Below are 27949 nucleotides of genomic sequence, written 5' to 3'. Positions count from 1 at the left end.
TTTAAATATAATATAAATGATATTTATTTCGTTTATTTATTTGTATTTGTACTAATACATGTTTCATAGAGAGAATGCAATATATACAATAAAATACATTATCGAGTGCCACATATTGTCAACAAATAAATATATAAGACGAACTATACAGGGTGTCTCTGAAATTATAGAACGGTTGGGTGACGATACTACATGCAAAAATCGGTAGTAAAAGAAGAATAACGACTTCTCATTTAAGGCTTCATTTTCACTCGTAATCATGAATTTAAAAACGCATCATGTACCCATGTATTAATTGCAAATTTCGAATTATGAAACTTCTGTTTCTACTCGTGTCTGCATTGTTAAACATGGGCAATATCACGATTTGTTTTTTGATTAATTAAATGATTCTTAAAAAGTACTAATCCTATCCTTACTTATAAAAACCTCCAAATTGAATATAGAAAAATGAAAAGTAATAGTTATTATCGCGGAGAAAACACAATGACAATAACAGGAAATTAATCGTGGCAGCGTATATATTTAGTAACAGTCACGAGCAGGAAGTTTTATAATTCGAAATTTTCACTTAATGCACGTAATGTACTTGAATAAGTTTTCAAACTTACTTTCCTCGGAAACGAAACTTTTTTGTTCAATTTATTTTTACATGTAAAATCACCAGCTGACCGCCTGTACCATGATTTCGCGGACCCCTTGTATGTAAATTACAGAGAATATATGATATGCAGTATACGTGAAAGCACTGCTTGCAAATTAATTATGCAAAATGATTGTGTAACAAAATGGCAACCAATCAAGCAGTATTAATTATTATCTTATTTGTCTAATATTCTGTTGTTCGTTGTCCTCGATACTTAATAAAAGTTTTGTCTTATGATTTTAATATTTTTATGATTTCTATTTAAAACAGTGACAATGAAAAAATACTTTAAAATATCTGTGACAATATATGTTATAAATCATAATATATTTTGCATTCCTATATAAAGAATAAATAAAAACAAATACATCTTGTATATAATTAAATTTTCTCCTATTATTTTTGCAGTGACGATACCTTTGAACGCACAGCGTTATTCACAATTTATACATATTTAATCATCCATTTACTTAATTCTCGATTATTATTTTAATAAATATACAATTTGGAAAGTATTATATATGTTCAATGTCGATATCTTGTATCCTAATTTCAAACGAATTTATAAGATGTATACATTAAACAACAAATATAAATAATATATATATAATTTTAGAAAAAAATATATTTAGTCATCTAGCAGAGCACTCAATGGATCTTCGCCAATCTTTTCAGCTGTCTTTTTTAGATCCCTCGTTACCGCTTTTTTAACGATCGAACGCGTTTCTGCTGAGTTTACCTGCGATTCGCTTGTGAATTTCTTACCGAAAATATTATCATCGTCGTCGTCGTCGTCAGAAGGAAACAGCGACTTCGACGTGACAGTGGTTTTCTTTGAAGCTGGTGTCTTGGCGAAAATATCATCTTCTCCGCTCGATTGATCGGCAAAAATATCCGTAATATGCGAGGTCCTTACGGTCTCGGTAATATTGGTTAACATATTATTTTTACTCGATTGCTCTTGAATACTTCCAGAATCTGACTTCTGTGTTTGATCGAATGGCCCAGAGAACAAATTTGTGTCGTTATCATCGTTACCAAATAAGCTTATTTTCTTCGCAGTCTGCTCCATAGAATGTCTTTTTTCGGGTATGTTTTCTATCGTCGACTTTTTTACAACGGATCCAAATAAACTATCATCTTCGTCTTCTTCATCGAATAAACTAATCTTGGTATCCTTTAAAGGCTTTTTCACGGCTTTAGTTAAAGTCGTCGTAAACAAATCACTTTCCGCATCATCGGTAAACAAGTCCAAAATTGGTTTCTTCGTAGTTTTTTCTTCGATGAATTTCTTATTACCGCTAGAAAACAAACTATCGTCTTCGGAAAATAACAAATTCTTTCCTTTTTCTGGAGACGGTGTTTTCGTAACAAAGGCAAATAACTGACTGGGATCTTTCAACGGATCGTGACTATCATCTCGTAACGGATCGATCATTTTTTTCGATTCATCTTCGAATTTCGTGTCCTCTGATTTGGATTCCTTTCTAATAGCGCATGAAATTGTAGCGTTTACATTGGAAGTGGTACTAGATTCGGATAACGTGCTACTCTTTTCTTCCTGTTGCTCGGTTTTTCCCGTTTCTGTCTTTATATCGTCGATTTGTTTAATATGCGTGTCTTTCAATACTTTAAAGGTAACGGGTGGCTTTTCAGAAACGACTTTCTCGACTGGGGAGAGAATAGGTGCCCTACCAAACAGTGTATCTTCTTTCTGCGGATCCTCTGGTAAATCAGGTGGAACATCAAATAAATCTTCTTCGTCCGTAGACGGTGACAGTAAAGTATTTTTGTTAGCACTCATTGAACTTTCCTTGCTTATGCTCCCTAATTCAGATTTATCATCCGCAGCCAAGAATATATTAGTATCAGGGGTTCTATAAAGATTATCGTTGGTAGACGAAACCAAGTGGTCAGAAATCGCGGTGGTAGTATGGGCAGCACTGGTGTTCGCAGCTGTAAAGGTCTCTTTATTGAAAATAGTTGACGATTGATTAACCTGATTCTCATCTTGTGAATTATTCTCAACGAAGTCTACGGTATCAAAATCGATTCCGCTTTGTCTGATAGCGGATTTTCGTGCTTGCCTACTTTGTGGTCGGCGTCTCGCTTGTATCCTAACCCGAGTCTGAAAAATGATAAAAAGAGCAAAAATAAATAAACAATATGATCAACGGAATTATTTTCGTTTTTCAATATATTTCAGTGATGTTTTAATAATTACCTTCGAAGCGGTAGTAGACAACGTCTCTAGCTGGGCTGGTTCATCGAAACTAATGGCATTTTCTGCATTATTTTCATCCGAAATCATTGATGATTGCTGTGATTGCTTCTGCGTAGTACTATCTTCTACAAAACAACATTTTCCTTTAGCTCAAATATATATTGTGTTAAAAAATTATAGATGAAGATACAAACTATAAGTGTAGAATGTAAAAGTTATATCTTCGTTACCTGATACACTTAACGGCGAATTAGGACCTTGTGTACTAAGACATCCACCGTCGTCGCTATCTCTATCCGCTGCACTATCTTCTTCATCTGTTTTTTCTTTGCTTTTTCGCCATACTGGTGGTGTATCCATAGGTGAAATCAACTTCAAATCGCCCATTCTTCCCATCAAATTTTTTATCTTCCCAGAAACCACGCGTTTCGCTGCCTGATTGTTCTTTTCAGGCGAAGATAACGTGCCAGGTGTATGTATGTCTAAAGATTTTGGAGGACTCTTCTTTAATTCATTTTCATTATTTTGCATAGGTTCGCGTTCGTCAGAGCTACTAACTCGATGCATATCTTTGTCATTATCTTGTTCTATGTCCGTGGACGCAGTAACAGGAACGTTTGATTCTTCAGATTTTGCAAAGATGTCAGAACTATTTGATGTTTCAATATTCTTATTAGAACGTTCCTTAGTATCCTCTGTCGTCTTCAAATTTAAATGTGCATCCTCTTTTGTTTTTTCCGTTGATACATTTTTGGTACTGAACAAATCATCATAGTCATCATCCTCAAAGATTAATCCATGCGATCCAATGGTAGTAGAAAACAATCCGTTGCCCGAAAGAATATCGCTACTCTTACTTTTGTTCTTCTCAGTGGATACTTTCTGATCCGTGATATCTATTCCAAATGTAGCCGTTTCTGATGGCTGTTTGTTATCTTTCTGCTTTTTATCAATTGGTTTCTGGGCGGAAAACAAATCATTCTCATCGTCGTCGTTGAAAATATCAGGCTCATTTTTAGTTTCGCTTTTGACAGGTTTCGTAGCGAATAAATCACCATCTTCCATATCGTCGTCGTCAAACAACCTAATTTCCTTCGATGTGGCAACATTTTTGCTTTTCTCCAAGCCATTATTTTTTGGTATCGTGTCCCGAATATTGCTTGCAAACAGATCATCATCAGGTATGTCCAAAAATTTTCTACTAGAGGTACTGCTTTCCTGTTTCGCAACCGGTTTCGGTATTATGCCAAAAATATCAACGTCTAGCGAATCCTTATTATCGAATATATCGATTTCCTCGTCAAAGAGACCTCTGCGTTGCGTAGATTTTATTTTATCAGAATACTGAGAAGTTAATAAATCGCTACTCCTTTGCGATCTAGAACCTGAGCTGGTCGTCGAAAACAACTCGTCACCAGAGTCGGAATCGTCAAATAACGAAGGCATCTTTGATTTTGCCGGTTTTGAATCCGCTTTTGGTAACGGGGGTGGGCCAAACAGATCTTCGTTCTCGAATACATCGTCTTGCACTATAGACAGTACATCTTCGATCGATTCTTCCTGCGGTTGATTATTTGTTGAATTTAAAATTGAAGTAGCATTCGCTGGATTCTGTGTACGTGCAGTGAAGAGACTGTCACTGGTGATTTGTTCCCGATAGATCTCTTCCGATTTTAAACGTGTTGATGTCATTTGTGGCTGGAAGTCAACGCTAAAACAAAACGGTCATAAAAATAGAAATAAAGAATAATAATATAATATTCTATTAAAGTAAATTCAAACTTGTTTTATTTTCTTTCTTTTCTATTGCTTATCTTGAATTAAATTGGAAGAATAGTATTTCATTCTCTGTATTAAAAGATATGCCTTATTTATGGTAGAAGCTTCCTTCTGAAGAATACGTTACAAGATTACAAAACAAAAGCAAATAGAAACGTGAAACTTAAAACACGGTGCGTATTAATAAAATGTATAGAGTTAAATATATCGTAACAAAATCAATAAGGCAACGCTTGCAGATCAAAGAAAGATTAAAAAATGTGGAATGCAATGTCTAAAATGAATTTATATAAGAAATGGTAAGATTTCGTGACGCTAGTAGTTTCTTCAATGCAACAATTTCTCATAATTCAATTATTCAATATCATGTGTACGCGAAACGTAATAAAATCATTGAATACACTTATAGCTGCGATGCATTAAAATGCAAAAATAGGTATAACGATAATATAGTACAACACAATTTCCGATATAGTATTATCAATAACTCGCGGCAAAACAAATCCATAATTGCATGTAATAAATTCTCAAGAGACATAATGCGATAATTTATAACGTGCTAAATGAATCAATTGCTATTGACAGAAACGAGATTACAGCGAGAGAAATCTTGTCTATGACAAGTTGGCATGCGAGATTGGATTCTAAAAAATTGGATCACCATTCAACAAAATATAATAGCTTTTAGAAAGTACGAGGATCTATCCGTGGAGACGTACTATAGAGATTAGAGACATATGCACCATTCAGACAGGCATATAACAGGACTTTTGTAAGTGATTTGATTTTAAATCAATACATATATACTTGTTAAGTATCACATGGACAGTAATATTATTCATTGTTCTACATATCATGTTCTTATACATAAAAACTAGAAATGTTATATATTTGACCGGTCACTTAAAACAATATAATTTAATTAAACATATCCCACTACCAATATGATACGAAATTTATTTGTGCAAATTGAAAAATTATTATTGCGTTAGGAATGAATAATGCCAGATGAATAATAGCCATGAGATAATGTAGTACTTACTAGATTTCCTATAATTAGAAATAAATGAAACTAAAAATGTGTTGATCAAATATATGCCTACAAGATACTAGTTCTGGACGAGATACGAATAAACTAAAGAAGCTCGCCTTGAGCTCGCGCATGTAGCCGATACAATCACCGCAACGTAATGAATGATGACTAATGTTTGGATCATCAATTCAATGACATTTGATGTACATGGCACGTGTATTTGTTTTTCGCGCGTATAAAAAAACAATGAAGATATGAATTTTTATCGATATATTATTAAACATGGTCCGACAATCGTAGGGACGATAATACCTTTATTTTTAGCAAAATATATTATTGTCCATAATCTAAATCATCTGATTTGTTATTTAATCTAATTTACTTTAATTTAATTTAATTTAATAATGAAACTGGCACTTACCCTATGCTTGAACCACCTGTATTATTAATACTTGATGGATGAATTGATATCCCACTGCTGTAACTACTTTCATTAACAATGTTTGAATTTTCTGCGTTATTCCTTGCTGTCACAATAGAGTCTTGTTCGTTAATATTATTGTTCAGAATAACATTTCGCGAACGATCAAGTACCGATTCATTGCTAGCACTAATTTCATAATTTGCTGGTGTATTACTTCCGGAAGATCCAGATGATTGAGTTCGCGATATCCTACGAGATAGCTTACTTTCAATCTCTGAAGTTAAGATATTTCCAAATATTGATACTTCCCCCCCTGGTTTCTAAAATATCACATGAAATATTAATTTTGCAGTTCCATTATAATATTTGTAAGTGAAGTATTTTGTTAACAATAGTTATTTTATGCAATCTTACCTTTTTATTTAGTTGTTGATGTTTAGACGATCCAAAGAGGTCACCAACATCTTCATCGTCGCTAAATAAATTAGTATTTACGTTAGTTTCTGGGGTACTCGTAGTCATATTACTAGTTACTGATGATGCTATCTCTAAATGATTCCTTCGCGTTCCTTCTGTCTTTGTTGACTGATTATTATTGCTAGAATATTTATTTTTCGTGATTGTATTTTTCGGGGAAAAAATGTCGGAATCAGCATCACCGAAAAGATCATCGATTGCAGATTTTGGTTTTGTTGCTGTAAATACAGGCCCTCTTATTAAACATCTTGAGAAGACGCAAATATGTAAATTACGAAAGCTTATAAGCTACGAGAAACTTACAAACATCACTAATTGGAGGTGGCACATCAATGCTAGCAGGTATAATATTATTCTTATACGATTTGATTTGTCTTTCCTTGGATGCATTTTCTACAAATTGATCATTTAAAAATCCTTTACTTCTACTGATTATAGTTTTAGATTTATCATTTAAGATGTTTTCATCTTCCTCTGGTGTAAATAAATCATCTGAAAAATATAATAAAAATTAAATATGGATAAAAATCAAAATAAATTTAATTCATGTAAATACCTTTAAATCGATTTATCGATGCCTCATTTTTTTCATCTACAACAGGTTTTTCAGTCTGTCGAACTGTACCTAATCGCTTGGCTAACTCTTCTGCAAAATTTGGTGTTATATTGTTCGGCAATGGTATCTAAATCAAAGTATGAAGATCTTATAACATGTATGTGTAGTGTAAAGAACATCATACAAGAGTATATATATTAAAGGAAAAGGAAATAGGAACCTTTGATGCATTATCAGTAGGAGTAACTGAATCAGGTACTGAATCTATTTCATTTTGACTAAGTGCATCCATTTTGTCATTTCCTATAATATATGTCATATCATTTCTTTTACTGTAATCCGATTCATTCAAAGAAGGTAATAATCCAACAATGTTTGTTTTTGGTGCAGCATTCATACTGTAATCTTTAAATGCTGCTGTGGTATCATCTTCGCTTTCTGATTCTTCTTCTTCTTCGTCTACTTGTTCAGATTCACTGCTGCTACTGCTTTCTAGACCAATTTTATTTGAATTTTTCCATTTTTCTGAGCCGATGACATAAGGCAAAGGCCGATCTTGGTATGGATTATTTGGCCCCAATACAACACTGTAATTAAATCATCGATATTTTATTTATATATGTATAATAAAAACAATAATAAATAAAAATAATCTAGCAATAATATTTACCTTAGTACTATTTTATTGTCCTCTTCTTCACTATCACTATCAACAAACTCCATTTCCTTGTATTTTTCATACATTATATTTAGGCCTTGCTTGACACTTTCACTCACACTAGCTATGAAATCTGCAGTTGCAGAATCTTCATCCTTACCTTGCTATAGATAAATTTTGATATAGTAATAATTTAAAAAAGTTACAGTATCTTACATCGTAAAAATCTCCAACTACCTCCACTGATGTTTCTGCTTGTTGTCCAATCTCTATATTATCCTCCTGTACACGGCTTTCAATAAATTGAGTATTGGCTAAAGCCAATGATGTATTGGTAACATTATCTATAAATATTGCTGTTTCATTTAATTGTGTTGTCAGTGAATCTAAGGCTTCTTGAGTTTTATTTGCCCTTGATACCACATTCTATAACAAATACTGTCGGTAAATATAAATCTTGTACAAGTATAATTTTAATAGGTTACACCAATTTCAATCATACATTAGAAAATTGCTGCAGATGTTTAAGGAGTCCTGCATCAGCTGCTAAACTCCATTCCCTTCTCTTTTTTCGCATTTCATCTGTAGTCCATGGATGATCCCATGACTTGTCCATCCCATTTGATATGTCCTAGTATATCAAATTTCTATTATATATACTTAAAACTATCTAATATATTTTTTCTAAATGCTTAACAAATTTGACAAAAAGGAACAAATTTCCATATTATTTTCATTATACTAATTCTGTTCCATATGAAAAAAGTAATATATTAATCTTTATTATTGTTTATATTCGTTAACCTTGAAAGTTTTAAATGTCAAAACTGGTAAATGATTATACAACATACCATACCACCTAGCCCAATTTACTATAACAGACTGTTATTTATCTTCGTAATTACATTTACATACGTTGCATTATTTTTTATCAAACTTAGTAAAAGAAAAAAACACCCACTTAACAGTTGGAATTATCAAGTGTCCGGCACTGTCACAACTACTACTGTATAGGAAAACTTTCAGGAATGTGTGAAAGTTAATCTGAGGCCTATATTTTGCAAGCTGTTTTTTGCTTATACGTCATAAAATAGAGAGTACGTAAAACGCTACAGAAATACTTAATAAGACAAAGGATTAAAACAATTAAAAATTTTGTATACAAAACATCTTTTTGATATAAATTATCTGTTTGAAAATTATAATATATCTTTTTCTTTATATTATTGTGAAGTAATATTCGTAATAATTTATGTTTCGTTGCGTTATCGTGTTATTTAAAAATTTAGTACAACCAGCACAGTAAAGTATATTAATATGTATCATATTTTTCATAATTAAATAAGTAGAAAAGGGCCTTTCTGTTACAGCATACAACGCTGGTCCATACAATGTTGCCAAACCGAACAGTATTTTAGTCCATAGTCCGTATTCAACATTCCGCTGTTCGACCTATAGAGGAACAGCGCTGTAGATTGTTTGTCAATATCTTCGAGTTAGTTGATTTTTACCAAGTTTTATGTGTAAAGCATCCGTTTTACAATAACACAAAACATAAAAAAGATGTCTTGACTGTAAATGTGTCAGAGTGTCTAGTGTATGTGTATAAGCATACTGATAATACTGACAAGGAGAACATCGTATATGTGGAATAATGCTACTTTTATATGCAAGTGAAGAATTCCATCTGTTTCATTAGAGAAAAGAATGTTTGGAACCTTTATACCATAAATAGTATTTGAACTTTCCATAATTAAGATTTTATTATTTATACATTACCCCATGGATATTTAATATAAGTTTTTGAAGTGGAAAAGCAAGCATTTGTAATACAATAACAAAAAACGACGGATAACCGTTACTGTGCAAAAAGTTCCATAAATTGGTACTTTTAATCGGTACGTACGTATTAAATAAATATTTTATCATAATCTACAGAAAGATCTATTTTATTATAAATTTTTCTAACAAGTTGATTTAATTTTTTAAACAACATTTTATAGCATAAACGTACGTGTGCCTATGTATTAAGTAACAATAAATATAACAAACTTATTTATCATAGGATATAGGATAAATACAATCACGAATACATTGTAAAATTTTTGTTAGACATGAAAAACAATTTATTTACCACATTATGATAAGAAATGTATATTTTATTTGTTCTAGATATACTTTAAAACATGTACATCAGAATGTCACAACAAACAGATATGTATGGCTTATATAGCAAAGATGAATACATTCGACAATTGTGTATCTTGTTTAGTTGATGCACAGAATATTATCTTAGGCAATTGTCCATTTTCTTTATTGCATATCTTTATTCCTGCTCTTTTAGAGCATTCTCATTGTCATAAAGTATACAGTGTTCACAAAATCACTTTTAATGAGGCTGAAAGCACGTACAGGAAGGCTAACTCTCTTTTGAGAAGGTACAGTGTTTTACAACTGACTTTCATGAACAATGAACCATTCGGGAAGTGGAAAACGTCAGGCGAAGGTTTTGGAAGAAAACTATTGGGACTGCAGTGTTTGCACATATAGAAATACAGCAGAAGCATTTAAGTGCCTCATGTGTGACGTCCGTAAAGGAACTTCTACGCGGAAACCCCGTATTAATCCCCAACTTGTGGCACAACAGGTTACAATATTATAGTATTTCACTATATGTTATAAATGCAATAATGTATAATAAATTTACAATACGAGTTAATAATATATAATCTTATTACCATTAATTTATATGTAGGTTGCGCAGCAACAATATGTACCACTTTTGAAACCTGGAAAGAAGGAAGGTGGAAGTGGGGGTAGTACAACTAGTAGCGGTAAAGAAAAAGATCGTAAATTGGACAAACCAAGGCGTAAAAATAGGCACCCACCTCGTCTAAAAAATATAGATCGTAGTACGGCTCAGACCAATGAAGTGACAGTGAACAATGTTACTGTCGTTATTACCGAATATAAGCCCAAAGTGAAAAAAAGTTCAGATCAATCTGGTTTGTCTAGCAGTGCTTCTTCTGAAAATGGAAGTCAGCATGATTCTAATCAAGACTCCAGAAGTCTGGATATAGGAACAGATGCTTAGCTCAGTGCTGTAACACATATGTGTATGAATTAATCTAATTAATATATTATATCTGTCAATCTCTATGGACTATGGTCCATTCTGTAGACAAAAACAACCATTTTGTCTATATGTTACAGGTTACGTAACATTCAATGAGGTCAGATGTTTTATGCTATCAGTGGAATCATTAAATTATGTCTTCAGTATAACATAAGAAATATGTTGTATATTGTTGCTATATACTGACATAAAAAAAAATTGTTTCATAACAGTAATCTTGACATCTAAAAGCAACAACAAAAGTTAGTTAAATTTATTTATTTCATAGATTGATAATATTCCAAATTGATCTTTAATATTTAATTACATATTTTAGATAATTTTATTTGTGCAACTTCGGATATTACGTATTACTCTATTTATATAATATTAATTGTAACAAATGCATTATATGCCTTAATATGGCAAATGGAATTTGATACACCCATTGTTGACATAACAATGTCTACATGACTTTCATTGAATCTATGACGCCACTGCCAGAAAGCATGTTGTAACATTATTGTTAATTAGAATATTTTGACTCATTTATGTATAATATGAGGTATTTATCTTGTTTATTTAATAATTGCTGTGAAGAAGAACTAAGAAACTGGCATTGGTACGTATATACCTTTATCCCATTCCAAATTCGATCTGTTCCAAGCTTTACACTTTAATAGCAGTTAATTTCACTAACACAGAAATTTTTAATTTATATATAGATATACATAAAAAGATATGCGATTAAATTACATAACATACTACATAATATAAATTGAAATAGGTATCACATGGTTTAATATATATTTTAGATAATATCTGAATTTGTAACAAAAAATTTTGTTAATTTTGGTTGCTCACTATTCTCATTATGAAACACGACAAATGTAACTTTTATGTACTTCTTATATTGCCTCCATACTTTAATAGTATTAGGATATATAGATTCAATATAATATTACTCGAAAATATTTGACCAATTTACTAAATATTAATTTCTTTATGTAGTAAAATCACAAATATTGGAACAATGTTACAAAAGACTATCATTTTTCTATTACTGGTACTACAGCAGAGCATAAAAGCTGCAAAGCTAGCTCATATTAGTAACTGCCCAATCACTTGTAACTGTGATTTATAGTTCTTTTTATATTTATTTTTACATATTTTACGTTACCAGATAAGAAATAGCATTACCGAATTGACTCATACAAAATTTATTGTGACTATAAGGACCATAAACAATATGATTATTTCATAAGTAATGGAAAGATATTAACATGCTATACAACCAATTCTTTTTAAATCCATGTAAAATATTTGTATGCTAGTTAGACTGAACTATAAAATGTAATTTGTCATTAAAGTTAATATTCTTTATCATAAACATGAAAGTAAATAATAGTTTTACAAACATTTATACATATTCAGGTACCAAAAAATTATATAATCATGCAATGTTTTAAAGAGTTTATAACATAGAAAAATGAAATTGTAGCGGCTACTTCTCAATTGTTTTCCATAAATGTCATCAATTTTATAAATTTTACAAGATGAATGTAAAATTTGCGTTTAATATTTGTAAATTAAATATATTTGTAAATCATTTTATTTTACTTCAGATAAAAAATTAAAAATATTTTAAATCACATTATCATCGTGAAGATAATGTATTTTTAATCCTTTTACAATTACAGCAAATGTTTTATACTTTATAATGTACAACTTCAAAGTCCATATTTCCAACTACTGGAATCGTTCATTGATTTAAAAAACAATATTTTTTTAATAATTTAGCAAATATTATGATATTTCTATATTGGATCAATTCAAATCAAAAATTTGTACCAATTGTCTTCAATGTGTAAAAATATGTTAAAATAAAATTGGATTTGTGTGTGTTGTAAATTATTAGAACAGAATTACATACTATGTTGTACAGATTGTAAAACTTTCGAAAAATATTGTTGAAATTAACAATATATTATTACAAAGAAAAAATAAATTACACGTTTTAAGAAGAAAAAATACAATTTTTAGTTTAGTCTTTCAAATATGTGTTCCTTTTATTTATGTCAAAATAATATACAAGTAAAAAGTTGCACAAGTACCTATGGATATACAATCTTTGGAGATCTTGCTGTCAATATAATTTGTAATCTTTATTGTACTTGTTTACTTATTCCTTTCCGTTCTTTTGGATGCTGTATTAGTTGTATGTAGACTAAAAATCGTTGAATTCTTATCTTCAGTCACATCCATCATTTCTTCTTTTTTTTCTTGTGTTCTGGTATCATTGATATTGTTTTGTAACTTCCGTTCCCGAAACCTCTCGCGTACTGTTAAAAATATATATTAAGATGCTAACAATAACAAAATTATTATATAGAAGGTTGGTATTATATGTATATTAACATACCTTCTGGTATTTGTAAAAGATCAAATATTTTATAATTATGTGATTTATTGTCACCACCAACAGCAAATACAAAAGGATTATCTGGGTTGGGTGCAAGACATAACAAAGCACCAAGATTAGTCTTTTTTTCCCAAATAGACCGTGGCTCTTTGTTGTTAATAATATCCCACACCTTTATGACACCGTCGTTCGCTGAAGTAACCAGAAGTCCAGGGCATGATGAGCTAAGTGATAAACCTAAAATCATAATAAATTTAGTTATAATTCATATTTATGTATATTACACATTATTCATATATCAATTTTATATAATTTACCTATGACTTCTTTTGTGTGAGCTTGCACGTCCCAAATTGATTTGCCTTCCCTGATATCTATATATTGTACATATCCATTAGAGGTACTGACCTAAACCAAAAGTAACAATTAAAATAATTTCAACCAGTATAATGTAAATTCTATTTCAAACAAAAATAATATATTTCATATATTTACTAAGCAATAATTTGAATCAAACGAATTCCATAACACTTTTTCCACTTCTCCTAATGCATTCCATGATTTTACTATTGTTTCATATCTACAGTCAAATAATCTCACCACCCTGAATAAGAAATTAAGCATGTAAGTATTTCAGTTATAATTAAAAAATTTCTATAAACGATTGAAAACTGATAGACATACGTATCTGCGCAACCTGTCAATAAGTAATGACCTTCGTTTGGATGCCATTTTAACGACTGAATTTCTTCTTCAAAAGATGTAAATTTGTTAGCAGGTACCCCAATTTCTAAATCCCACAACAGAACTGTGTGATCAGCAGATGCACTAGCAAGTACATGTCTACAAGAGTATTAAAAAAGCTGCTTTATTAGTGAGTGTATGAAGTTTCAAACAAACATTTTAATCGGTAGACAATACTAACGTATAATTTTTATTCCATGCTAAATCTAATACAGCATCTCTATGCCCAACATAGCTTTGACTTCTCTTTTTATTTGGTTTGCGACCAAGTTTATAGGCTGGTTCTAAAGAATCCATTAAATCCAAATCCCATACTTTTATGATAGAAGTCATATCACCAATTGCACATAAATTACCTATAATAAATAAAAAAGTTTATACAAAATTTGTAGCTGCATAAAAATATTTCATACTTACCTGGTTTTGAATCTGAAGGATCAAAATCAAGCCATTCTATACACAATGGGAATGATGGTAACAATATATCATGATGACAATAAAATGAATCTTCATCTCCATTATATACTAAAAAAATAGGTAAACTTGTGCTTTAGAAATTATTTATAAGGATTAAAGTTTCTTCATTAAAAAATTATGATTTTTATTTGATATACAAACCAAATACTTCTAGGATACTACCACCTCCTTCTACACGGCCTATTAGTACAAGATTGTCGTTACTTTTAATAATATCATCATCTTTTTCTGAATCATCATCTTCTCCTGTTATAAGAGGGTCTATTCCATCTTCCTCAAAACTTGCAATATTACCAATATTACAGTGTATATTACCTGCTGTATATTAACACTAATTTTTTAAAAAGTTAAATTATTTATGTCATAATATGATAATATTTATCTTACATTCGTCATCATATTTGTCAAAATTATATTCATCTATTTCAGAGGATCCTACTTCACGTTTTTTTTTATTGTGTTTTTTATCTGAATCATTTCCAACAGGTCTAAGAAAATTGAAATATTTTTACTGTTGTGAAATACTTTTTTAAAGCTATCAGATATTACTATAATACTTACAGTATTAATTCAGGTTGTTTGTATTTTATGATTCGGTTTAATTCTTTTGGAGTTAGTTGAATCTGAAAAATTGGTAAACTATGCCCATTAGATTAAACAAATTAAATTTCATACCAAAAATATTAAAACTGACTAACCTTTGCAGGGTTTGCAGAAGCAACACCTTTTTTTACCCACGATGTGCACGGTATTATACTCATTTTTAAATTATATATCTTTTTAAATTAATTTCTACAATAAAAATATTTACAATTATTTATGGAAACGTTGAATAACAAGAATAATATCTGATATTAGGTGTCATACGTATTGCACGTTGCATAAATTGTACGTTGTAAACCTATGATTTCAATTTGAGGTACCGACTTTAGGAAATTTTATGTATGTTCAATGTTCAACATGTTAAGAAAGTGATTATTGAGAATTCAATAATTATTAATTAAATGTGAAAAATAAATACGTTTACGTACTGATGGTGCTAAATATATTTAAACTTTAATGTTTAAAATTTATATTTAAAAGTAAAATAAATTAGCTTTTCAAATTGTTTGGGTATTCTTAAACTCATCAGAATGTTAGATATAAAAGGTGTATCGTTATCCCTGAAGACAGAGATAAAATTACTAAGGATTACTAGTGTATTTGGTCAAAAGCACTAGTTGAAAGGAAATATGTACGTCAGTAATCATTTGTTTAATTGTCATTGTTAAATCAGAATTGTTCATACAAGTTACTTTTTATATATTATATTTACTATACTGGTAAGTGAACTTATATAATTTTGAACTATTATCGTTTAATATTAATTTGTGTTGGAATAATTTTATCATGATCTATCATAATTTGATAACCTGAAAACTTTTGATGATTTATGATTCTGTAATAAATAGTTATTAAATTTGGGTTCATATGTAAATTTCAGTTTATAAAATGAACAGTTCATCGGATCCTAGACGTCCAGAACGAGAAGTTCGGTACAAACCGAACGTGTCAGGCAGTCAGGCACAACCAGACGACAATGCAACTCCAGATTATATGAATATATTAGGAATGACCTTTAGCATGTGTGGTTTAATGATGAGATTAAAATGGTGTGCATGGGTTTCACTATATTGCTCATGTATTAGTTTTGCTAATTCTAAAGTGAGTGACGATACTAAACAAATACTCAGCAGTTTTATGTTATCCATATCAGCAGTTGTAATGTCGTACTTACAAAATCCACAACCCATGACTCCACCATGGGCATCTGCGATACAATAAAGGGTTTTTTAAATTTACACAACTCTCTTAGAATATTAATTATTTAATCATTTTTTTTAAATTCTTGTAAAACATATGTTAATGTTGATACAATAAAACAGTTTTTAAATTAAAAAAGTAAAGTAGGAGAGGAAAAATAAAGTATTGAATTGGCATTTTTATTTTTTGAAAAGTATATTTTAATACATTAAATGAATTACTTCGCAATGTATCACTTTTTGCTAATGATATTCTACAAATGTCACTTACAATATTTCTCTAATATTTATATATTATATGTATAGTATTTTCTAAATATCTATCGCGTAAGCTAAAAATTAAATAGATCAAATATATTTTTTCTATTTTTTTTACATAAATACAGTAATTTTAAAGATTCAACTATTAAAAGATTGTTGATAAAAATTATGTTTCGTAGCTCATATTTTTCTGTTACATAATTATATCTTCTTACCAGCTACATATTTTACATCTTACGCGTAATCTATATACCTTTTCAGTCCCATTTTTGCAACTATTGAAAGATTAGTAAAAAATGTAATAGAAAGTATTGTTCAATCGTATAATGAAAGATCTCGAACATTAAGTAAAAGAGATAATGTTAAGTGACAAAATCATATAGACAATATCACACTTTGTTAACTCTATTAAAAACTGTACAAAGATGCATGCATACAACTCTGTTAAAAACTGTACAGAAAGCTGGTACTAAATGCGATTGACGAGTAGGCCAGTGCAACTTTTTTTATAGACGTTTACACGTTTTTACCATGTTATAACAATCAACAGATTAAAAAGAACAAGAATCTATATTCTTAGAAGTTATCCTTAAAAGTTGATATTTCTTTTGAGTGACAAGGCATCTTCATTCGTGTAAATCGTCATTCATATAATCCGCTGCCTTTTTGCTAATTTTCTTATTTGTCTTTATATATGTATATTTATTTATTAGATCTTTAATGTATATGTAATTAACTCTGTATCTTATTTGTCCTTTGGTTTATCATTTAGTTGGCAGAAAACGTTCTGAATCAGAAAATATTTCGTCTCATTCGAGAAATGGCTGTACAAAAAGGAAAACAAAAAGTAGTATTTTTATACTACGATAAAAATCATATTATTCGAATTTGACTATCTATCTATTATTCGAGAAATTTCAGAACTTCTCTACATATCGAGTTTCCGTTTACTGTCTTCATACTTCAGTGAAAGATCGTATAAAAAGAGGCAACATAGATATATGGCCCCTTCATTTTAGAATATTTCATATGTTCATCCATCCAAGGGTTTAAGGGAATGATTCTAAACGATCACACTGAAGAATGTGACATTGGCACAGACACTTTAAATCTATCCCACCTCATTTCTATGGTCCCCGGTCGGTCAAACATTTTGCAATTAAACGCTACTTTCGCCTCGACCAACCAGCGTAATCGGATAAACGTATTTCTTGCGTTTCGCGTTGAAAAATGGCGAACTATGTTGCCCGTGCGTAGGTGTCGGCGATAGTCCACGTAGAAGAGGTAACGAAGCATCACCAGGCAGCCCTGTTGCGTCAAATTTCTTTTTCCACTCTGCCCCTAAATCCGTAGCTGGTGCCATCAAACCTTTACACTCTGGGGAACTTCTGACACTGAGGAACACGTCGTTACTGCTATCACGTTGTCCAGAAGAACCCTTGAAAACGACAGGAATATGTTAACGTTGTGAAAATGCAAATTTATCTAGTTTATAAAATATGATGTCTTATAGAATAATCGAATACTTTTGCTTCGAAAAAGTCCAAGCTGGATCCATTTGTTTCGTGTTCCTCCACGGGGAAACCTGATTGAACTCGATTCGATGTTTGAGACGCCCTGGATGAATGGGAAGAGGCTTGCGACGAGGAGTTTTCGGACAAGTCGTCTCTGCAGCAGGCAGCTGTGCACACTCTTTGCTCTCTGCAATTTTCCATAAATATTACGTTAAGGATAAAAAAATAATTTCGAATTCCAAAAAAAAAGAAAAAGAAAAAAAACAAAAATATTTGGGCTACCTCCTGACGATAACAGAGTCCCGTCTTCTCGGTACTGGCGGCGGAAGACCAGCGGTTAAGCTCTTGGCGCTTTCATAGCTCGCCTCGCTGTTACCGCTGCTTGTGTTACTGCCGTTGTTCCCTTCCCTCAGGAAGTAATTCTTCGCCGAGAGCATAGCGAAGTGAAGATTGTTCTTCAAGTCGTCCGCCGCCGTTGACAAGTTTCCCGAAATTTTGGGTGTACGCCTCATCGGTCTCGGTGGTGGTACCGGCGATGGTGGACTGCTCGACGCCTCCGAGAGAGTTTCCGGCGTGGCTAGTGGCGCCGTTCGAGAGCTCTCGTCCCAGTCGCTTCGACGATTCGATCTTCGTGTTAAAAAATAAGAAAAAAGACGAACAAGAAGAAACTGCTTGACATAACTCTTGAGATAAAAAATAAACTGCAGCTAAAGAGCAACATTTTATGATCGAAGACAACAAAGAAAATATGATGTCTGATTATTAGAGCGCAAAGTGTTCCTCTTAAGCCGCAATTCTTCGGAAGAACCGTTTTCCGTTAGATGGTCTGATGGAGTGCAATGAGTATTTAGGTGCGCGATTGCCGAAGCGGTGAACCTTGTGAAACGTGAAACATAAGCGAACGTGAACGAGAGAGTGATATATGAGGTTCCTTAAACTCGATGGAATACTATTTTGATTGTTTCTCGCGCCTATGTATGTAGTTCGAATGAGATTAGAAACGCATCGAATGCAAATATACAAATCGAAATTTAACGTATAAATTTCCTGCCTCGGACGTAAATATTTACATAAATATTTTATAAAATTTGACAAAATACAGTGCAAATACAAATACGTGGAATATTCTTCTACCCGTACGTTTATTATCCCTAAAACAACCAAGTTATTACATCGTTATATCGTTCTTTTCGTTGACTTAAAATCCTCATCGTAAACCTAATATATCGGCATCCATTTAACGTCGGTCCTCCGTCACGGACCATAGTTTGTCGTCCAGACGTATAATTGCTATTCTTACGATTTAGTCTCGTCGGCCCTGGGCGTGTTGAGCAATTCGCTGGCCAGACTGACGTATTCCCATGGAATTCCCCTGGAGTCGACGCTCAGCTCGCGACCAGCTTGAGGAAACTCCGAGGGGCTTTGCAACGACGTGAAGCTTGTCTCCAGGCAGAGTTTGTGCGGTGGCGTCCCAGCCAGGTTGCTAGGATGCGACTTTACTGGGCTGGATGAAGAGAGTAACGCTCTCATCTCCTGTTCCACCTCCATCTCCTGGATCTCGACGGCCTCGCGTGCCTCCGACGGCTCCGTTGATGATGCGTGACCGGAAGCCAGCCTCTGTGGCTTCGCCGGTCCCAGGGTCGTTACAACCTGACATATCCACACGCGTGGTTCCAATATAATCGTCTCACGAAACCGCCAGACATTATTTTACGACAATTCCGTGTTATTTTCTATTGTGATTCAAGAAGCAATTTGATTCGAACCGATGATTAGCGAATGTCATATATCGATATACAGGATGTAAGACTTTGCAAGTCGATAGGATATCTTGGTGAGTGCTATAAGCTTACAAAGTCTTACAGCCTTTTTCTTTTTTATAACACCTTTCGTGACATTATGATAGGTGATAATGACAGGTGGTAATGTTATGAATCGATAGAATTTTTGAAGTTACAGAAAGAAAAATGTATAAAGTTTGAAATATTTGTCAATCGGATAGCTTGAAAATTCGTGGTCACATTGCCCTTTATTGCGTTTAGAAACCTTTGATTCATATCTATGTATCCTTACAAAATCTACTTCCTACTTTTACATCGATCAACGATTGAATGGAAATTAACATTTGAATCCGGGTTCTTTGCTTCTCTATTCTTTGCACGTTTCTTTTAAAGTTTAAGTTTTATTCGATTTGCGTGAACGTTCAAAGAATTACTGCAAATTAGTGATCGATATCATAAACGTTATTTTACTGATTCGTGATACACGAGATAAGGTTTGGATTCGTATCAACATTGATAGATAAAACGGCAAAGAAACAGCTGTATCATTGACTTATGTGAAGAGTGTGGACGATTTGAAGGTCGTTTCCCGGAGAATAACTTACTGAAATATTTTTCTATTTCACTTTACTCGCTCTTACAGAAATATTTCTCCGCTCGATAATTCGCTCTTCGGGACACGAAGCGTCTAACCCGCGCTTCTTTATACATCTTCAAAGCAATTTCGAAACTTTGCAAAATATACCGTGCAATTTATTTCTCGTTTTATGCTGTACGAGAAAGATGAACGTGAGTTTCTAATTTTCATTATCCAGCATAGAAATTTTTAACAAGTATGTATATATTCATAAAAGATATAAAGAAGTTTCCGAATAAATTGACTAAAAGTTCAGGTATATGCCGCTCGAAATTCGCTCGCGTACATTTATTATTCCTGTACTACGTTGGAAGCGAATTTCCTTAATTTATTTAAGGTAAAGAGTAACAGAAAAAAGATAGATAAAATATAGAGATGAATTTTTACCCGATGCAGCAACATTTTTGCCATGGGAAAGAATTATTACTCGTATAAGAAAAGAACGCGTTTAAATACTTGATGTTTTATCACAATATTCTGCCTTCATGCTATTGACGTACGATAGATGATGATAAACTTAATTACGAGCTGAACGAAAAAATCAAATACAATGGCCATATGATAGACTAAATGCGTGAGTACACATGCATGAACGACTGGGTGGCAAATAGCATTCGACTGATCGACGATCAATTTTCTGCTCTACATCGTTTATCTACGGCTCTATCGTTGCAATCGTTGTTATGCTTCTATCGTACACATATCGTTTAACACGATCTCGTGTACGAAACTAATCTCTATGTTCATTTACGACACGTACTCCTGTTTCGTTTCGGAAGCAAATGTATATTTCGAGCAAACGTGTAAATGAACGGTCGTGATTGTGATGCTTAAAGATCATGATCGTGAATAATCACATGCGATAAACTAATCAAAGACAGATCAGACTGCAATTTGGTCGCTGCAGACGAGACCGTCGATTTTATTGTCTTAAAGTGCATATAAGGAATAGATAGACTAAATATACCAATCAAATACATATTAGATATTTCAAGGTTTAATTTGTACAATTTACTGAAAAGATCTACCATCTTACTGTTCTAAAAGAAATACTAAAATAAAATAGATTCAATTATTTTTTACTCGAATTCTAACATAAATACTTTTGTAGCACTGTATCGTAACAATCCAGTCGAACAGATAATTGCTTGAAAATTTAGAAGAATAAGGAAGTATAACACAGAGAGATCGTATACGACAAACGTCCGTCTAACAACAACGAACGTCTGCAAGCAGTTAGCTAAAGACAGCCACTTCTTCAGCGACCTGCATCACTCTGAACCAGCGATACCATCTCGTTCTATCTTTTCCCCGTAATTTTCAACCATACAATCGACACACAGTCCATTACAATTCTACCAATGTAAATATCTACGAGAACACTCTCTATCTACATTCTACATAATGCGAAATCGTTAATTAGAAATGATTGGGTAATGGTATCACCGATTCGTGGTTGTTGGTGAAACACGGACCCGATGAAGCCGAAAGACATCAATGTACCTTGTGCCGTGGCAAGAAGAGTGTGTGGTGACATAGACGTCGGCGTCGCGGCCGTGAGAGCTCGTCGGTGTACTTTGATGATGGAGTACGACCGCGACGTGTCGTTGTTCAGGCGTCCGTTGTGTTGCTGCGTCCGTCGCAACCGTTGCACGCGTTGCTCTATCTCCGTCTGCAGCGCCGCGATCTCTGCACGCTGACACCTAATCCACACACCACACACCCTCAGCCACACATCCTTTCGTGAGATCGCCGGTTATTATCGGTCGCCACGATACAACTTTTTTCGCATTTCATCAATTTCGCAATGCAAAACCTATGTAATCTAGGTCTATGTAATTGGGAAATCGGTTAATCTTCTACGCTACGGGGATGTCAGAGATTCGAGAGAGCTAAGATTCCAGCCGAGAAAGAATAACCAAGGATAGAGATACAGCTTGAGAGTTTATTCAAGCAGGAAAGCAACGAAACGGCTACTCCTCGTTTCTCCGCGCTAATATGCAAGTAATTTAGCCAGTACGTTGGTTCTTTGGACATTTAACAGATTACTTGTACGCTTAAGGGATTGCGTTCATCCGTTATCCTATTTTCTGTAGACTGTGAACCGTCGATTAATTTTCGATGTATTTCAGGTAATCGACTACGTTCTAAGGTGCGAAAGTTGCTTGCTTCGTCACTACCATGCAAAGCGAGAGCAGATTAATCACCATCTTTCCTTTTTTGCCATAACAGTCGAGGCTGATACATTAGCATGATCTGGAAAAGTGTGAAATTAGGAAAAGAATCTAACGACTCGAGACGCAAAGCGAATATTAATAGCCACAAAACAAATGTATAATCATTTCTTTTTTGCACATGTATTATTTATATAAAATCTATTCCAATTAATTTCCGATTAAATAATAGAAAGTATAATTTCGTGATAATTCCGAATAATATAAATAATACATGACGTATAGAATTGTATTCGTATTACTTTTAAATGTTTCAGGCATAGAAGTAGGAAGCGAAATTTAACAAATAAATAAATAACAACATTTTCGTGGTATAAAGTATATTGATCAAAAGTAGCGTACATCAAAAATTATACAGAATCGAGTTGTTCCGATATGCAATCAAAACGACCACTATCGGATAGAAGATTTAGTATAATGTATTTGTTTTACTTAGGTAATCAAGGTTCATTTTAAGGCTGGTATAATATAATTTTTCGAATAAAAAAGTTCTGTTATTGGATTAGTTTAATTGTTGCATCGATTACGCTTCTTTTCTGATAAGAATGTCTATACGATTATTACATACGTATGTTTAGTCGTTTTGGATGCAATCGCGATTCAAGTAAAAGTATAAAATAAAACACGAAGAAAAACAAAAACCATTTAAAAAGAAAGAGATGTACAGAATTATGCGAAAAGCTATAAATATAATCGTTTGCAAATGTTACGGTAACCCATGCAGTGTCGAAGAACATGCGTGTCAGCTACTTGATCGATTTAAATGAAAATAAAAAAGTAAAGAACTGAAATATTCTATATAGTAATTTTCAATCGATTCTTATTACATCGTATAAATATTATTGCTTCGATATTGTGCTTCGCGCTAAAAATTAATTCAAAAAAGGAGCTATAAACCAAATAGTTTTTAAATATAAATGAAGGAACGTAAAATTAAATAAAAAATACTACCCTATTTAAGAAAAACTACCACTACAACCACTTCACTTGTGGTTTTACGTATACTTAACTACATAACTATATACAAAAACATTACGCAACAAATTGATTAAAATTTATTTCAACTTAAACGTAAAAGAATCTTCTAGCTTCTTCGTCAGTCGGACATTAAAATTCGATAAAAAGTATCACTTTGTAACAAACAGGTTTTATCATAAAAGCTCTATCCTAGAGTACTATTGCTTAGTAAATCGTCAGTGGATTAACAGTTTCGTCGCGAAGAAAGAATCTGTGATCTTTATCACTCTTAATATCCACATCATTCATCTAACGATAACATATAACTTCTACAAAGAATGTTTCATAGAATGAAAATATTGGAGTCATGATATTGCTCTCACAGTAAAAACTACTATACAAAATTGATAAAAGGATTAAAAAAAAATGCATATATATATAAAATTTCTACTATCTGTGTCAATTTACGTCTTCTATTTAAAGATATGATCGCCAATGTGAATATTAGCAGCGAAAGGATCGATATTCACAATAGAACAGCTCCACCTTGTTATCAAGATCCAGACTTCGTTTCCTTTTGTTCGTGTACCTCGACATTGACCACAATAGTCTCGTTATCCGTTTCCGCGACGTTTCGAGTACTTTCAGTTTGCACACTACCAACATCTCCATTTTTCACGTGTCCATTACTCTCTATATTGATTACTACGTTCTGAGGTTTGTCCTCTTCCTTCAGATTCAGTTCGTCCGTTGTTTCCTCCAAGATTTCGTAATTACCCAGCCTTACCGAGGACATTCGGCGAACCGGCGGTTGCGACCTCTTTATCTGACGAATTATCAAATCGGTCTGGCTTACCTTGTTCAATGCTTTCAGCATATTGTCCGGCATATGGTCCTGTATCATCACCGGGCTTATCAACACCTCGTCGAAGTCGCACGGTCCTGCCCAAAGCGCTTGGTACACCGGTTCATGTTTGTGTAACATTTGTCTGAAATAAAAGAAGGAGATCTTGCGTTCGTGCGGGTCAATTTCGACGATCTAATTTTTTTTTCAACGAAATTAATTCTTTAATCTTCTATGAGACACTAGTCGCTACGTGAGATTCATGCAATTGGATGCATACGCGGATTTGAATATTCGATGGATGACTTACTCAACTATGTACGTTATTTTTAAAGTATCATTTATAAAGCGATGTAGTCTGATGGTTTTCAAAGTTTGAAAATAGTTTCCATGTATCGGCGTTCGAATTCTAGAGATCTAAAGTATTGGAATAATTTGAAGGTTTAGGAGAATTTAAATCTATGGATAGCTCGTTAAATTTTCTATTTAAACCGGACAACGCGTGGTTCCCAACGGAACACTTTTCAGTCAGCTCTCAAAGTTTGAAAACGATCGCACCATTAATCTTACTAAAAAATTACTTCGTGCACGAATCCGTGCACGATTAGGTATAATACTACGTATCGCGCGGTGTAACATCGTGTACTCGTTCTCTATAAATTTCAATCATGCAAATACATGGATATAAAAGATGATTGTACGACAATTTCTTCGACGGGAAACAGTCATGAATGTGAGACGATAGATTTCAAAGAAACAAGTGTAGAATACGAATCCGAGGAACACATGCGGGGCAATGCGGGCACATCTCCAAGATGCAATTACCCAGAGCAACCCTGAAAATGCAAACTTTTCGATAAACGTACCTCCAACGGCTCTCATACTTTTTCCTAGAAACGAAAAACATCTTTCATTAAAATTTGCTCTTAATCACCTTCCTCGAGAGTCATTGCATCATAACGTTTCGTGTCTGCGTTTTAAACGATGCTTAAAATAAAATCGACGGCGATACACGAACAAACAAACTTACTCTCCCTTGTTGGGATGATGTCGAACAACGTGTATGATTCGACCGGGTGGATAGAGAGGCCTGTGCAATGTCAACGCGATGCTGGAGTCGCTCGGAACAACGGTCTGCGAACGAGCTAGGTCCTTGTCTCTCTGATACTCGCTGATACATCCACCAGCTTCTAAATTCGCAGCCGAGGTAGGGGTAGAACCACAACCGCAACACATCACCGAGCATGCTATCGTTTTCCACTGAAACGATCGTTACGATTGACGGCGCAGCCTCTACCCGATTATACGGGAACACTTATCGTTCTCCTTGGTAGATGCTAATGTATATTGGGGCAGTGCGCGTAAAATATCTTTTTTTTTTTTTTTGAAGTTTGAAATTAGCTGGAAAACCCTAAAGTTATAAATTTTCTCCGATACTATATAATACGTGCGTCGAATACTTAAGAGAGTCATAGTAAAACTATTAGAATTTTGGAATTTAATGTCGTTGGTTATTGATACTGTTGAAAGTACATATTTAGTATTAGAACGTATAAATGTTAGGATAGATCAACGCTGATGCGTAGAATTTAAAAATGACGATTAGCTTGTCGATGTTTACACAAATTTATATTTTCAGGGACAATGATAGAGATGAAACTTGCAAGCACGTATTTATTCTCTGAATTATTTTTCTAAATGTTGTAATACGCATTTCACTTTTAATATTCTATGTACCATAACGTTTATATTTCCTTCGTATATCTTTACGTTTCTTATATATTTATATTTCTCAAATTTTACAAAAATCATTGTAACGCGTATCATGGCAGGAGCGTTATATTTTTCTTTTAATTTCATATCGAAAAAGAACAAAATAACTGATGACGAAGATAGAAAGGATACTACATGTTCTTTTTAGAGTGATTGACATTCCATTTATTCAGAAGGTTATAGGAGTTCTGTATTTTCTATTTCTCCCACGATAAAGTACATACCTTTGGATCGACGCTCCTTTTTATGGCATTGATAAGATCAGCTCTTAAGCTCTCCATCTGTCTAAGACCTATCCTAGGTACGACATCTTTCCCAACTACTACGGATGTAATAAATTCCTGTGAGTATTGCTGAGCAGGCATGCTCAAGAGACCACCCGGTGGAGCGAACGAGAAGCACACCAGGTCAGGATAGTCTTGTTTAAGCAAAATCGCTAAGATAGCTGCTGTACCTGCTCCCAGAGAATGACCGACGAGTGTCAGACCAAATTGATGGGTCCCTCTCGACGTATCCTGAAGGAAAAAATTGAACAGTTCCCCATCAGAAAAATTATATCTCATGAAATAACTGTTTAATGCTAAAACAACGCTATCGAATATAAACATTTAATTATTAAATAAAATAAACGCAATATTTCTTGTGTTGCATTGCTCTTTTAGTTTGACGCTGTTCGCAACGTAACGTGCAAAGATGATAAAATATAATTGCTTCGTTCAAGTTAATTTTTACAGATAACGCATTTGCATTTATCGCGACGACAAGGCAAAATATAATACCTTGGCAAGCGCGCGAGATATAATTTCTTCTTCGAGTAGTTTCTTTCGAATGTATTCGGCTGCTTGGACCATACCCTTATGGCCTAACCAGTCCTCCCTCGGTGGTGACAATGGTAACACTTCACCCTCCGCGTTCAAGTCCGTTAATACATCCTTCATGCTGAGAGTTCCTCGTATACTAACGACAACCTTGAAAAGAGGCAGCAGAAAATTGGTAATTATCCGTCCTCAAGTTCGCTCGAGTTCGGGATAAAGCGACCTTTAAACCCTATCTTAGAAATCGAGGATTAAAATTTTCTATGGAATTTTAACAAGAGGCAAACTATCGGTTTTTCATTATTTCGATCCACTTCCTTTACTATGTTAAAATTCTCGAGTCTTCTTTCATACACTAATATCGAGTCTCCATTTTTCAATGGATAAAGGGAGATAAGGAATTAAATTTCGCTTAGTTTCGCTCCGTTGCTAATCAGGTATCGTATTTTATTAAATAATTATTGAATTATTCAAAGATGGATACTTTTAAATATATATTAAACTCGCGAGAAGTTTAACAGAGTTAAGCAAAATGGTGTAACTTATTCATTATGGATTAAACTACAATTCTCACACGATGACTCTATACATACGGGTACACATATATTTATAATAGGTAACTTCTCACGGATGTCGTTGCGACGAAGTTCGCTGTCATGGCACGCTTAATAGCCATTGAAAAATTCATGAACTCGCTAAAGGAGATCCATTTATTCTACAATTAAGCAGGCAAAATATCGGCGTATCGCAGTTTGCTTTAATCTCGAAATCCGCAG

The 27949-nt window shown here is 33.2% G+C and overlaps 5 protein-coding genes across 23 annotated transcripts in view; 2 read left to right on the top strand and 3 right to left on the bottom strand.

Moving 5' to 3' along the window:
• Positions 1-6: 6 nt before the first annotated feature.
• On the bottom strand, positions 7-8787 carry LOC138185320 (WASH complex subunit 2). 3 transcript variants are annotated; one of them, XM_069124201.1, is made up of 13 exons: positions 8649-8787; positions 8300-8428; positions 8035-8223; positions 7810-7961; positions 7539-7726; positions 7360-7442; positions 7140-7266; positions 6887-7075; positions 6521-6801; positions 6104-6426; positions 3101-4581; positions 2871-3013; positions 7-2774 (listed from the first exon to the last, which is right to left on the bottom strand). In XM_069124201.1, exons 1-13 carry the CDS (start codon positions 8649-8651, stop codon positions 1275-1277), a joined length of 4788 nt encoding a protein of 1595 aa, XP_068980302.1. In that variant the 5' UTR covers positions 8652-8787; the 3' UTR covers positions 7-1274. The 3 variants fall into 3 exon arrangements, with proteins under 3 accessions (XP_068980302.1, XP_068980300.1, XP_068980301.1); XM_069124199.1 differs by having other exon boundaries at positions 7360-7726; XM_069124200.1 differs by having other exon boundaries at positions 2871-2995; positions 7360-7726.
• Positions 8138-13535, top strand: RYBP (ring and YY1 binding protein). 5 transcript variants are annotated; one of them, XR_011174575.1, is made up of 6 exons: positions 8138-8241; positions 9168-9695; positions 9970-10444; positions 10553-10913; positions 11011-11175; positions 11250-13535. XR_011174575.1 is itself a non-coding variant. In XM_069124204.1 (5 exons), exons 3-4 carry the CDS (start codon positions 10268-10270, stop codon positions 10889-10891), a joined length of 516 nt encoding a protein of 171 aa, XP_068980305.1. In that variant the 5' UTR covers positions 8766-8894; positions 9168-9695; positions 9970-10267; the 3' UTR covers positions 10892-10913; positions 11011-13535. The 5 variants fall into 5 exon arrangements, 1 of the variants encoding a protein (XP_068980305.1); XR_011174573.1 differs by lacking the exon at positions 8138-8241 and adding an exon at positions 8766-8894; XR_011174576.1 differs by lacking the exon at positions 8138-8241 and adding an exon at positions 8768-8894 and having other exon boundaries at positions 9497-9695.
• LOC138185321 (periodic tryptophan protein 1 homolog) lies at positions 13091-15468 on the bottom strand. 2 transcript variants are annotated; one of them, XM_069124202.1, is made up of 11 exons: positions 15254-15468; positions 15117-15178; positions 14943-15043; positions 14697-14873; positions 14496-14603; positions 14260-14434; positions 14019-14177; positions 13830-13938; positions 13652-13742; positions 13335-13571; positions 13091-13254 (listed from the first exon to the last, which is right to left on the bottom strand). In XM_069124202.1, exons 1-11 carry the CDS (start codon positions 15314-15316, stop codon positions 13091-13093), a joined length of 1446 nt encoding a protein of 481 aa, XP_068980303.1. In that variant the 5' UTR covers positions 15317-15468. The 2 variants fall into 2 exon arrangements, with proteins under 2 accessions (XP_068980303.1, XP_068980304.1); XM_069124203.1 differs by having other exon boundaries at positions 14697-14870.
• Positions 15469-15724: 256 nt separating this feature from the next.
• Positions 15725-16401, top strand: LOC138184941 (PAT complex subunit Asterix). The gene is made up of 2 exons (XM_069123445.1): positions 15725-15877; positions 16039-16401. Exon 2 carries the CDS (start codon positions 16047-16049, stop codon positions 16377-16379), a length of 333 nt encoding a protein of 110 aa, XP_068979546.1. The 5' UTR covers positions 15725-15877; positions 16039-16046; the 3' UTR covers positions 16380-16401.
• Positions 16402-16639: 238 nt separating this feature from the next.
• Positions 16640-27949, bottom strand: part of inaE (inactivation no afterpotential E) — a 52894-nt gene continuing 41584 nt past the window's right edge. For 6 of the 12 annotated variants that reach the window (XM_069123425.1, XM_069123426.1, XM_069123427.1 and 3 more), the window contains 9 exons: positions 27138-27326; positions 26583-26873; positions 25616-25845; positions 25452-25475; positions 24598-24730; positions 19433-19782; positions 18415-18759; positions 18145-18319; positions 16640-18056 (listed from right to left, as the gene is read on the bottom strand). In XM_069123425.1, the coding sequence (XP_068979526.1) occupies positions 17778-18056; positions 18145-18319; positions 18415-18759; positions 19433-19782; positions 24598-24730; positions 25452-25475; positions 25616-25845; positions 26583-26873; positions 27138-27326 (2016 nt within the window). In that variant the 3' untranslated portion in view covers positions 16640-17777. The other 6 variants (XM_069123432.1, XM_069123431.1, XR_011174459.1 and 3 more) reach the window with 6 other exon arrangements.

Source organism: Bombus flavifrons, chromosome 11 (genome assembly GCF_040668555.2).
Source record: "Bombus flavifrons isolate JBK064 chromosome 11, iyBomFlav1_principal, whole genome shotgun sequence".
Taxonomy (NCBI): domain Eukaryota; kingdom Metazoa; phylum Arthropoda; class Insecta; order Hymenoptera; family Apidae; genus Bombus; species Bombus flavifrons.
This window is presented reverse-complemented; position numbering and strand designations above follow the sequence as displayed.